At 38.2% G+C, this 13,708-nt stretch overlaps 1 protein-coding gene and 1 non-coding gene across 2 annotated transcripts in view; both read left to right on the top strand.

Moving 5' to 3' along the window:
- BUB1 (BUB1 mitotic checkpoint serine/threonine kinase) overlaps positions 1-13,708 on the top strand; it is a 44,716-nt gene that overhangs the window by 28,340 nt on the left and 2,668 nt on the right. The window contains exons 18-23 of the mRNA XM_039231773.1: positions 3,405-3,643; positions 4,778-4,921; positions 12,487-12,602; positions 12,926-13,087; positions 13,252-13,409; positions 13,507-13,681. Of these exons, the coding sequence (XP_039087704.1) occupies positions 3,405-3,643; positions 4,778-4,921; positions 12,487-12,602; positions 12,926-13,087; positions 13,252-13,409; positions 13,507-13,681 (994 nt within the window). The remainder of the gene's footprint in view (positions 1-3,404; positions 3,644-4,777; positions 4,922-12,486; positions 12,603-12,925; positions 13,088-13,251; positions 13,410-13,506; positions 13,682-13,708) is intronic.
- LOC120231612 lies at positions 405-544 on the top strand. The gene has a single exon (XR_005528361.1). It is a non-coding gene; the product is annotated as a small nucleolar RNA SNORA29 (small nucleolar RNA).

Raw genomic sequence — 13,708 nt, 5'->3', positions numbered from 1 at the left:
TCCAGAGTCCCCACAAGTGACAGCCTATTACAAGAGTCATCATACCAGAAGCCTGAAGCTGTGGATTCCCAGCATATATTTCTAATTCTCTCAGTCTAGAATACAGTTGCCAGTAATGGTTATTTTTTACCATAAGCATTATTGACAGTGATACTCTTACTTTTTCAGTTTTCAGGGGAGAAGAGCTAGAAAGTTAACCAGAGTTCAAATTCTCATGGAGAAGGGAAAACATTCTTATCAACTTAAGCTTATCAACTTATATTGATAACTTATCAATGGTTATCAGCCATAGTAATTGGGTACTCACATAACTACTAGCAATACATATGGGTTTGGAAGCAACTTTTTCTGTGTGCATGAGTACCTCTAATATCTGTTTTGTTGTAATATAAAATGTTGGAAATACTCCCATTTGACTACCACATTTTCTCCCAATAATAGATTTTGGTGGCTATGCTTATGGGATAGATGAAAATTGCCATGATCTGAAGAGGGAGGATTTATTTGTGTCCTCCTTCTATATGAAATGGCTGAACAGAAAATTAATTAATTAAAATAAAACACTGGCAATATTTTCACTATCTAAGGACCAGGGACTTGTTCTATTCTGGCATATACCCACTGGATTAGAAGCTGTGTGGTGATTAAAATCCATGCTAGGGAATGAATAAATGAATAATATATATATATAATATATATATTATTTATTTATATATACATATGGATATATATATATATCCATGCCAGGACTGTGGAGAAACTTGGAAGATACCGCCTTTACCAAATGATCAAGGTTAATTTCACAAGTGATAGTTCATGGTAGTCTCACAATGAGAAGGGTACTCTTACCTCTGGAGTATTCTTCCCTAAAACCAGTACTTGCAGTCTAGTCATGAGGAAAATCTCCAAGGAACACTCTACAAAATACCTGACCAGTCCTCCTGAAAATGGACAAGGTCTTGGGAAAGTAGGAAACACTAAGGAACTGTGACAGATGAGAAGGGAGTAAGGACACGGGACAACTAAATACAACATGGTGCCCATGATCAGGTCCAGGAGCAAATAAAGGGCCCTGTGGAAAACTGGCAAAACCCAAATGAAGCTTGGAGGTTAATTAATATAACAAATGGTTGGGGCACCTGGGTGGCTCAGTCGGTTAAGCGCCCGACTTTAGCTCAGGTCATGATCTCATGATTTATGAGTTCGAGCCCTACATCAGGCTCTGTGCTGGCAGCTCAGTGCCTGGATCCTGCTTCAGATTCTGTGTCTCCCTCTCTCTCTGCCCCTCCTCCACTCATGCTCTGTCTGTCTCAAAAATAAACATTAAAAACAACATTTTTTTAATAGTGTAACAAATGTTGGTTTATTGGTTTTGACAGAGGAGCCTCCTCATATACTTGATGAGGAGTATATGGGAATTCTTTATTATCCTTGCAACATTTCTTTAAATTGAAAATTATTCTAAAATTAGGTTCTTTTTGGGGCGCCTGGGTGGCCTAGTCAGTTAAGTGTCCAACTTCAGCTCAGGTCATGATCTCACGGTCAGTAAGTTCGAGCCCTGCATCGGGTTCTGTGCTGATTGTTCAGAGCCTGGAGCCTGCTTCAGATTGTGTGTCTCCCTCTCTCTCTGCTTCTCCCCCACTGGTACTCTGTCTCTGTCTCTCAAAAATGAATAAATGTTTAAAAAAAATTTTTTCTAAAATAAAATTATTTTCTTTTTTAAAAAATTCATAGTAGGAAAAATGCCTGAAAATTCATAGTAAGAAAAATGCATGTCAAGAAGTAAGAATGAAGGGGTGCCTAGGTGGCCCAGTCGATTATGTGTCCAACTCTTGATTTTGGCTCAGGTCATGATCTCACAGTTTGTGGATTCGAGCCCCTCATCAGTCTCCGCAGTGACAGTGCAGAGCCTGCTTGGAATTCTCTCTCTCTCTCTCTCTCTCTCTCTTTCTCTGTCTCTCTCTGTCTCTCTGCCTTTCCCCTGCTTTCATTCACTCTCCCAAAATTAAAAAATAAAAAAGTAAGAATGCAACATGAAGTTGCATGTATAAAGTTCTTTTTCTAAAAATATACATGTGTTTGTGCATATGTGGATGTAAAGGTGGAGGAGAATTGTGTGTGTAGAAATACATACACAGTCGATTCTTATTTGCATGGGTTCTTTTGTATAAAGTCACTGGAAACTCTGAATTATCCAACACTGAACCATTCGTTATTCATAGGGGATATACAGTTAGGTTCCTATGAGCCTCTGTTCACAATGTTTTGTTTACAGACACCTTATTTAATAAACATGTTGATTCATTAACATTGAACTCAGAGCCCATAGCGCTAGAACTCCTACATGAACATGGCTTATACTAACACATATTTTCTCCACAAGACACACCACAGCCTTCTTGCACGTAGGAACACTGGACAACACTTTAGTGCTGCACTTGGGGAACATTTTAAACAGAAATCACCAATAAAAACACAGAAAATCACATTACTAAGTATACCACACAAGGGCACTTGTTTTATAGTGTGAGAGCTGAGACAAGAACACAGAGCGTTGCCTTATTTCACATCCCCTGGGAACACGTGTGTTGGGTGACTAAAATTTTTCATCACTCTGAATGTCTGCAAAAGCACCATGAATATTGACTTGGGGTTTGCCAATGAAATTTAGCATGTAGGTGAATTCACAAATACGGAACCCATGAATAATTCAGATTAACTGTGTGTGTGTGTGTGTGTGTGTGTGTGTAAAGAAAGATACTGGTGTTAGGTTGTTGGATTATGACATTTTCTGTTCGTTTCAGTGCTGTGAAAGAAGCCATTTGGGGATGAAGTTAAATAGTCTTTTTTTTTGAGAGAGAGATAGAGACAGCATGAGCAGGGGAGGGTCAGAGAGAGAGGGAGACCCAGAATCTGAAGCAGGCTCCAGGCTCTGAACTAGCTGTCAGCACATAGCCTGATGCGGGGCTCAAACCCACGAACCGTGAGATCATGACCTGAGCCGAAGTCAGACGCTTAACCAACTGAGCCACCCAGGCGCCCCAAAGTTAAATAGTCTTGATCACAGTCGTGGTGCTTAGATGCCAGCTTGGGGAAATAAACCCATCCCTCCCATCCCTCCAAGTGTTTCCCACTGAAGAATATGCAGTGTATTCCCTCACCTGCTTATTGAAATTATTTCCATGTCTTTTGATTTTATTTCTGTTCATATTGTACTAGCTGTGTATTCGCAAGTATTTATCTGAGGAAAATGCTTTAATCAACTCTTCGTGAAGCAGTTTTGAAAAGTGATTCCTAGAATAGAAAGGGAACTATTCTGTGGGACTTTCTGTGTGATCAAATCCAATAGTCTTGTAATCATGTGGTGTTTTGTTTCCTCTTGCCTATCTCTTTAACACATTCAGTCCCATTCAAGAGAAAAGCCCAAAACCAGCGTTGCCTACAGATGTATCTTCAGCATCCGTGCTCCGTGTGAGACAGCCTGCTGCAGGTGGTGTGCTGACCAGTGAGGTAGAGCAGAGCCTTGAGGCTTGTAAACTCATAGACGCTGACCTTGCCGTTGAAAAAGATCCATCGGATGCCAGTGCTGGGTGCCCAGTGGAATGGATGCGGACTGATTCACTTGGGAATGTTGACGCTCCAAGTATGAACACACCTTCAGTCCTAACTGTGTCCCTGAATAAGGACAATAGCCTGGTGAAAGCTGTTCCATGAAAGAAGCTCAAAGAGCAGGGACCTGAATGTCACTGAGTAGACCACAAGCTCAGACAGAACTTGCATACTGTGTTGCAGTGCACTGCAATAGTTGCATACTTGAAGGGCAACTGAATCTGTTTTAATTTTAGAAGGTATCAAAATAAATACTGTTGGAAGAGGGACTTGGAATTGGAGGGTCTATTCTGTGCCGGGCATTTAAGACTGGTATCCCTGTTTCACAGAAATGTAAACAGGCTCGGTGCTTAACTCCTTTCCCCCGGTTACACAGAAACAGTCTTGGATAGTCTTGCATAGTGGCTAAGACTGATTAGGTTCTAGTCCTAGCTCCCCCTCTTAGGCTGTCATGTGATCTTTTCAAGATCATTTCAGTTCTCTGTGGCCCTCTTTCCTATTCTGCAAAGTGGATGTGATGGTTCTACTTCAGAGTCTTAGAAGGACCAAGTGAACTACTAAGCCTAAAGTACTCAGAACAGGGCCCTACTTATGCTTAGCACTAAGTAAATGGTAGTCATGCTGGATTGGTCTCTGAAACTACCACTGAAAGAATTTTTATAGCATTATAAATTGGACAGAAACTTTATTCTGCCCTTTAGAAATTGTTTCTCTTTTATGAATCCAAAGTACATCTCTTCCATGGAAATTGCTCATAGATCTTGTAAGTATTGAAAGGCACTGTGTTTTGTAGATACAAGTGGGAAAGCAAGTCAAGAATATATATCTGAGCATGTTAGAAGTAACTAAGATCTGGGTCGGCCTTTAACACATAATTATGGTAAAGGCAGAGTCTAGTAGTTCCAGGCAAGTGGAACAGATGCCCTTGGGGCTCACTTCCTTTGTCACAACTAAATATTGATCTAAATCTGTAGACCTAAAATAACAAATAATGAACTATGCAGAACTAGCTGTTTCAGTATTTGAGAATGGTTATTATTTAAATCAATGCTCTCTTAATAATGAAGCTTTTGAAAGCTTTTTTAATGAATGTCTTTATCTATAGTTTCTTTGGGAAAATTCTTGGGTACTGAATTCATTTTCTTTTTTTGTTCCCATTCCTTCTAAGACTTGACTGTTGAGAATCCATGGGATGATAAGTTGATTCTCAAACTTTTATCTGGGCTTTCTAAGCCAGTGAGATCCTATCCAAATACTTATGAATGGCAATGTAAACTTCCAGCCATCAAGCCCAAGACTGAGTTTCAACTGGGTAAGGACTTTGTGGGTAATAAAACTTTAAACTCTTGTTTTTGTCTGGGAAGCTGATGATAACATGTGTGATTCCCCTTCTGGTACCACCCCTAGCCCTACCCCCCAATCCCCACTTCCACTAGTTTTATCTATAGTATAAAGCTGAGAACATTTTATTAACCCATAACTGTAGGATTTTGATTGCTATTGGGACTATAATTTACAGAGGGCAATTTGGCAATATCTGTCAAAGTAGAAAATGCATATACTTTTAGAAATTCCCTTTGAAGAATTTCCACAGATATGCTTGCATACATTCAGAATGACGTGTGCGTATAAAAACAACAGATTGGAAACAACACAGGTGTCCTTGTGGACTGCTTAAATAAATTATGGGACAATTCTACGGGAGAATATAGCTCACTCTGTACTGATAGGACATGATGTCCAAAGCATGCTGTTAAGTGAAAGTACAAACTAGTATTAGATGCTGCCTTTCATTTCTTAGAAAGGGGAAAGATATTCATATTGGATATTATTTCCAGAGAACCCTTGAAACATACTCAAAACTAACAGAATTGGTTAACGGAGTGGATATGGACAGCAATGGGAGCAAGACTTCTCACAATATACTTTACACATACACACACACACACATACAGATTTCCTTGTTAACATCTTGTATTAGTGTGGTACATTTGTTAAAGTTGATGAGCCAATGTTAATAGACTATTATTAACCAAAGTCCATAGTTTACATTAGGGTTCATTCTTTGTGTTGTACAGTCTATGGGCTTTGGCAAATGTTTAATCACATGTATCCATCATTATTGTATCATAAAGAATAGTTTCACTGCCTCCAAAATCCCCTATGTTCCATGTATGCATCATCTCTTGCCTCCACCAGAAACCCTGGCAAACACTAATCTTTTTACTATTGTCTCCATAGTTTTTGCCTTTTCCAGAATGTCAGATAGTTGTAATCATACAGTATGCAAGCTTTTTGGATTGGCTTCTTTCACTTAGCCATATGCAATTAAGGTTCCTTGATCTTTCCATGACAGTTCTTTCTTTACAATCACTGAGTTTATGTGAATGGGCCATAGTTTATTTATCTATTCACCTATTGAAGGACATCTTGGCTGCTTCCAAGTTTGGGTAATTATGAACAAAACTGTTGTAAACACTAATAGGCAGTTTTTGTATGGACATAAGAGTTCAGTTCATTTGGGTAAATTCCAATGAGTTGTGATTGCTAGAACATGTGGTAAGAGTATGTTTACTTCTGTAAGAAACTGCCAACCTGCCTTCAAATGGAGTTTGTACTATATTGTATTCTCACCAGCAGTGAATGAGAGTTCTGCTGCTCCATATCCTCACCACCATTTGGTGGTGTCAGTAGTTTGGGATTTGGCCATTCTAACAGATGTGCATTGAAAAGCATTTCATTATTTTTCATTTGCAATTCCCTCATTACATAATGATGTTGCACATTTTTTCATATGTTTACTTGCCATCTGTATATCTTCTTTGGTGATCTGTATGTGCAGATCTTTTGCCCATTTTTTAAAAATCAGGTGGTTCATTTTCTTATTTTTCCCCCCATTTTCTTAACTGAGTTTTAAGAGTTGTGTATTTTGAATAACCATTATCAGATAAGTACTTGTTTTTGCAAAGGTATTCTCTCAGTCTCTGGATTGTCTTTTCATTCTATTAACTGTGTCTTGTGCAGAGCAGAAGTTTTTAAATTTTGTCTAGTTTATCAATTTATTTCTTTCATGGACCATCCCTTTGGTGTTGTGTGAAAGAGGTCATCAATAAACCCAAGGTCACCTACCTATTCTCCTGTGTTACCTTCTAGGAATGTTATAGTGTTATGTTTTACATTTATGTGCATGATTCATTTTGAGTAAATGTTTATGAAAGTAGAAGTTCTGTGTCTAGATTCATTTTTGCATGTTGATGTCCATTTGTTCCGTCACCATTTATTGAAAAGGCTTTCCTTTCATAATTAAATTGTCTTTGCTCTGTCAGTGATCAGTGTAGTATATTAGTTCGGCTGTGTTTCTGAACTCTTTTCTATTCCATTGATCTCTTTGTCTACACCACACTGCTCTGATTACTCTAGCTTTTATAGTAAGTCTTGATGTTGGGTAGTGTCAGCCTCCAAATTGTTCTTCGTGTTCACTGTCTGGGCCTTTCTCTTTCCACATAAACTTTAGAATCTCTATGTCAGTAGCCACAAAATACTTTGCAGGGATTTTCATTGGTATTGCCTTGTACTATAGATCAAGTTGGGAAGAGATGACATCCTGACAGTCCTATCCATGTACATAGAATATCTCTGTTTATTTAGATCTTCTTTGTTTTTTTTTAAATCAAAGTTTTATAGTTTTCCTTATATAGATCTTGTACATATTTTGTTAGGTTAATACCCAAGTTATTTCATTTTGGAAGATGCTAAAGTGTTGTGTTTTTTTAAATTGCAAATTCCACTTACTAATTTCTAGTACATAGGAAAGGAATTGACTTCTATGTTAACCTTGTATCCTGCAACCTTGCTATAGTCATGTGTTAGTTACAGGAGATTTTTTTGTTGATTCTTTGGGATTTTCCAGCTAGATGATGCTGTCATCTGTGTACTAGAACTGTTTTATTCCTCCCCAATATACCTAAAAGGTATATACCTTTTATTTTATTTTCTTGTTTGATTGCATTAGCTAGGACTTCCAGTATAATGTTGAATAGAAGTAGTAAGAGGAGAAATTCTTGTCTTGTTCCTGATCTTAATGGCAAAACATTTATCCATTTCTACCATTAAGTATGATTTTAGCAGTAGGGTTTTTTCCTAGATGTTTTTATTACTAAGTTGAGGAAGTTTCCTGCTATTCCTAGTTTGCAGAGAGCCATTCATCATGAATGGGTGTTGGATTTTATCAAACACTTTTTCTGTTTTTATGATAGAATCATGTGACTTTTTAGTCTGTTGCTATAACAGATTTATTCATTGATTTTTTAATATTGACCCAGCCTTGCATACCTACCTGGATTAAATTCCACTTGGTCGTGATAAATAATTCTTTGTATACTTTTTTTTGGATTTCATTTGCTAATACTTTGTTGAGGAATTTTATATCTATGTTCATAAGAGATACTGTTCTGTAGTTTTCTTGTACTGTAACTGTCTGTTTCTGGTATTAGAGTAATGCTGGCCTCATCGAAGGGATTAGAAAGTATTCTTTCTGCTTCTATCCTCTGAAAGAGGCTGTAGAGAATTGCTATAATTTCTTCCTTACATGTTTGGTAGAATTTACCAGTGGAGCCATCCGGTCCTGGTGCTGTCTGTTTTGGAAAAGCTATTAATTATTGATTGAATTTCTTGTCTGTTTCTTCCTGTGTAAAGACGTTTCATCCAGGTGATCAAATTTGTGGGCACAGAGTTGTTCATAGTATTCCTTTATTATCTTTTTAATTCATGGGATCTATGTGATGTCCCCTCTTTCATTTCTGATATTAGCATTTTGTGTCCTTTCCCTTTTTTTTTTTTCCTTAGATAATCTGGTAGGGGTTATGGGTTTTATTGATCTTTTCAAAGAATCAGCTTTTTGTTTTATCGATATCCTCTGTTGATGTTCTGTTTTCAATTTCATTGATACCTGCTCTAGTTATTTTTTTCTTCTACTTTGGATTTAATTTGTTCTTTTCTAGTTTTCTAGAGTGGAAACTAAACTTATTGATTTTAGATCTTTCTTTTTAAACATACACATTTAATCCTATAAATTTCCCTCTAAGCATTGCTTTTGCTATATCCCACAATTTTAATAAATGGTGTTTTCATTTTCTTATAGTTCAAAATATTTTAAAATTTCACTTGAGATTTTTCTTTGATTTATGTGTTGTTTAATCTCTCAACTGTTTTGGGGCTTTCCAGCTATCTTTTCTTATTGATTACTAGTTCATTTCTACTGTGGTTGGAGCACATTGTATGATTTCGTTGTTGTTTTTGTTGTTTTAATTTGGTAAAGGTGTGTTTTACAGCCCAGAATGGTCTGTCTTGGAAAACATTCTGTGTGAGCTTGTGAAGAATGTATAGTCTGCTGTTGGTAGATGAAGTATTCTATAAATGTGAATTGGACCCAGTTGATTGATGCTGCTGTTCAAGGCAATCATGCCCTTACTGATTTTCTGCCCGTTGGATCTGTTGATTATGGATAGAGGCATCTAGAAATCTCCAACTAGAATAGTGAATTCATCTGTTCTCCCTACAGTTTTGTCAATTTTTGCCTCACTATTTTGAGGCTCTGTTGTCAGATACATACACATTAAGGAATTATGTCTTCTTGGAAAATTGGTCCTTTATCATTATCTAATGCCCCTTTTAATGCCTCATCATTTTCCTTGCTCTGAAGTCTGCTCTGTCTGAAATTAGAATAGCTACCCCAGCCTTCTGTTTATTAATGTTAGCATGGCATATCTTTCTCTATCCCTTCACTTTTAATCTATCTGTATTTGACATGTTTTTCTCACAACATCTAGCTGGGTCTTATATTTTTATCTTCTGTGATAGTTTCTCTTTTCACTGGTATATTTAGTCTATTGATCATTAAAAAGATTGTTGATATAGTGGGATTAATGTCTACTATGTTTATTGCTAATATCTATTCACTGCCCTTGTTCTTTGTTTCCTTTTTTTGTCTTCTTTCTGCCTTCTCTGGTTTTATTTGGATATTTCTGTAATTTTGTTTTCTCAGTTAGTATATCAGTTATATTTCATTTTTAGTGGTTGCCCTAGAGTTTGCAATATACATTTAAACTAATCCAAGCCCACCTTCAGTGAACATTATTACCAGTTCACAGGTATAGTGCCAGGTACCTTATAACAGAATATTACCAAATCTTCCCTCCTGTCCCTTATAACAGTACTGTCACTCATTTCACTTATCCTAAGCTGTACTTACTGTATACATTGTAGCAATTATTTTGATCAGTTATCTGCTAGATCAACTAAGAATAAGAGAAATAAAAGATTTTCTTTTATCTTCATTTATTCCTTTTCCTACACTCTTCTGATCTGAGTTTCTGACCTATTTCCTCTCCCTTTTCTCTGAAAAACTTCTTTTAACATTTCTTGCAAGGCAGGTTTACTGGTGACAGAGTCCCTTAATCCTTGTGTAAACAAGTCTTTATTTCTTCACTTTTGAAGGGATAAATTCACTGGATACAGAATTTTTGATTTGGTGGTTTTTCTTTTAACACTTTCTCCACTCTCTTCTTGCTTGTATGGTCTCCGAAGAAAATTCCATGTAATTCTTATCCTTGCTGTTCTGTAAGTAGGTGCTTTTATCCCTCTGGCTTCTTTCGAGACCTCCTCCTTGTCTGATTTTCTGCAGTTTGAATACAACTTGTGTAGGTGCAGACTTTTTGGTATTTTTCCTGCCTTGTGTTCTCTGAGATTCCTAGATCCCGGACTTAGTGTCTGTCATTAATTTTGGGAATTTCTCAGCCATTTCGACTCTAAATATTTTCTCTCTTCCTTCCTCTTTTTCTTCTGCCTTCTAATATTCCCATTACACATATGTTATACCTATGGTATTTGTCCCACAATTCTTGAACATTCTTTTCTATCTTTTAAGTTTTTTTTTTCTCTTTGCAAATCAGGTTTGGAAGTTTCTATTGACATACCTGCAAACTGACTGACTCTTTTCCCAGCCATGAACACTGTATTGATGAGCCCATCAAAAAGTCTTTATTTCTGTTATAATGGGTTTTTTTCCTAGTACTTCCTTTTGATTCTTTCTCAGAGTTTCTATTTGCTTACATTTCCCATATGTTTTTGCATATTATCTCTCTTTTTTTTTCATTATAGTTTAGTGTATTAATCATAATTTTTTTTTAATTCCTGGTCTTAGAATTCCAAAATCTTTGCTGTATGCTTGTCTGGCTCTGATACTTACTCTGTGTCTTCAAGCTGTGTTTTTGTCTTTTAGTGTGCTTGTAATTTTTGTTAGCAGCCAGGCCTGATGTACTGGGTAAAAGTAACTGAGATAAAATAGGCCTTTACTGTAAGATTTCTGCTTCTCTGTCTTGGGATTAGGCTGCCTTTACTGTTTGTTGCCACCATAGAAACTAAAGTTCTCATTTGTGTCCTTATTTCTGTCTTTCCTGCTGGCTTAGGGTTTCCCCTGAGACTTGTTCTTTTTTTTTTTTTTTAATGCTTTTCTAAATTTTTTAATTTAATTTTTTGAGAGAGAGAGAGAGAGAGAGCATGAGTAGGGGAGGGGCAGAGAGAGAGGGAGACACAGAACTCAAAGCAGGCTCCAGGTTCTATGCTGTCAGCACAGAGCCCGATGCAGGGCTTGAACTCACTATGAGATCATGACTTGAGCCAAAGTGTCCGACTGAGCCACCCAGGCGCCCCGAGACTTGTGCTTAAATAAGGGCTGAAACACCAGTTGTGCTGTAACCCCCAGCTGCTGGCTCCAGTGGTGCTTTCTGCTCCCGTGAACTGTCGTTCTCTGTATCCACCAGTTTGTCTCCCCAGTTTTGGGCAGTGCCCTGTGACCTCAGTTCTTTAATGGATTTAAGAAGAGTTGTCAATTTTCAGTTTGTGTAGCTTTTTTGTTTTCTATTGTGAGGGTGGAGTAATGACTTCCATGCTCCTTCAAGAGCAACATTAGAAACTGGAAGTCTATTTTTTATATTTGATTTGTAACACGTGGATTTTTTTCAATTACTTTGAAAATCTATTGCAACTTTACCTTGGTAGTTTTCCTCCCCAAACCAGTAACCCCAGTGTTATTAAAAATAGCAAGACCAATCCAATTTGAAGGACATTCTACAGTTTATGTGACCAGTACTCCTTGGAAGTGTGCTGGTCATCTAAAACAAAAAGTTTGAAGCTGTCACAGCCTGTCAGAGGCTGAGGAGTCCTGGAACATCAAGGAAAAACTAGTGAAATGCAGCTAATTCATGGGTTTAGTAACATATCAGTGTGGGTTCTATATTTGTGATGAACGTATCATGCCTACCGAAAGTTAACAGCAGAGGAAACCGAGTGCAGAGCAAACAGAAACAACTATCTTTGCAACTTTTCTGTACATTGAAAACTACCTAAGATAAAATTTTTACTTTAATAAAAAATTTTAATTACTCTATTAGAAATATTAGGACAATCATACTTTGCCCTTTGTGTCCAAGTGTAAAACACTTGGGTTTCTCAAAGGCCTATGGTAGACCTTTATTCAGTTACAGAATCAACAGTCCTGCCAAGTACGCAGCGCAGGCATCACCCCTTTAAATCTGAGAATATGGGTGAAGGGAGGATGTCTGCCCATTCCTGCCATAAAGTGGCAGGTGCAGCACCCAGTAGTGCTGCCTTTGGTCCCCCCACATGCCATGTAAAAAGGGAGGCTGTCTTGTGGCAGGTGTTTAACTTTTAACACAAGGGGAAACTTTCCTGAGGGAGCTATATCCATTTTTACATATGAAGGCAAACAAGCACCAAGAAAATTCTACAAATACACAATTGACCAAAAATAATGCTTTGAACCTTCTCTTCTTCCCTTTGACACATCTGTCTTCTAAGGTTCTTTGCTGGTGTACATCGATCACCTTCTTGGAGAAGGGGCCTTTGCCCAAGTCTATGAAGTCACCCATGGAGATGTGAATGATACCAAAAATAAACAGAAATTTGTCTTAAAGGTAAATAATCTAGATGAGCAGTTTTTTATGTGGTGTACAAGTGCATTTTTAGAACCTGAGTTTGTCAGCCCCCTTTTTCTCTTTCAAGACAACAGTTACTTCACTTGGGTCTGTAGTCCACAATTAAGAAACACAAACTGTCTGGCAAGGATTCGGGATGAATTTGCCGCAGATGACCTCACAGTAGACCCCGCACTTCAGCGACAGTCCATAGCTTGTCATCACCTTCTACCCCACGTCGTTTGTTGGGGTACATGTTGCTTTCTGGCTGTCGCTTTCCAGAATGTGATACCAGATGTGAATGTCACATACCTGACTTGCAGGTCCAGAAGCCTCCCAACCCCTGGGAATTCTACATTGGGACCCAGCTGATGGAGCGACTAAAGCCAAGCGTGCGGCACATGTTCATCAAATTCTACTCCGCCCACTTATTCCAGAATGGCAGCATATTGGTGGGCGATCTCTACAGCTATGGGACATTGCTGGTGAGTGTGTTCATCGGTATGATGTGAACCTGAATCGGAAGTACATCTTTGGCCGGTGCCCTGCTCATACCTTTTGTAGTTGGAGTGGTCGGTGGGTGCAGAGCTCTTGAAATTGCATTAATCCTGTGCAACCAATTCAGGATTCTACTCTCTGTTGCTTCTAGAATGCAATCAACCTCTATAAAAGTACCCCTGAAAAGGTGATGCCTCAAGCTCTAGTCCTCTCTTTTGCGATCAGGATGCTCGACATGGTTGAACAAGTGCACAGCTGTGAAATTATTCATGGAGACATTAAGCCGGACAATTTCATACTTGGAAACAGGCAAGTGCGGCACTTTTAATGCAGGTCTTACTGCTTCCCCAGCAGCCTTCTGCTGTTTGTGCTCATGCCACCTGGCCCTTGTTCGTGTTTAATACAGGTTTTTGGAACAGGATGGTGATGCTGATGATGCATCTGCTGGCTTGGCATTGATCGATCTGGGTCAGAGTATAGATATGAAACTTTTTCCGAAAGGAACTGTGTTTACAGGGAGGTGCGAAACGTCTGGTTTTCAGTGTGTTGAGATGCTCAGTAACAAGCCGTGGAACTACCAGGTACGGAACTAATGTGAGACAGTTAAG

This window comes from Hyaena hyaena, unplaced genomic scaffold, assembly GCF_003009895.1.
Source record: "Hyaena hyaena isolate Hyena2069 unplaced genomic scaffold, ASM300989v1 scaffold_57, whole genome shotgun sequence".
NCBI lineage: Eukaryota > Metazoa > Chordata > Mammalia > Carnivora > Hyaenidae > Hyaena > Hyaena hyaena.
This window is presented reverse-complemented; position numbering and strand designations above follow the sequence as displayed.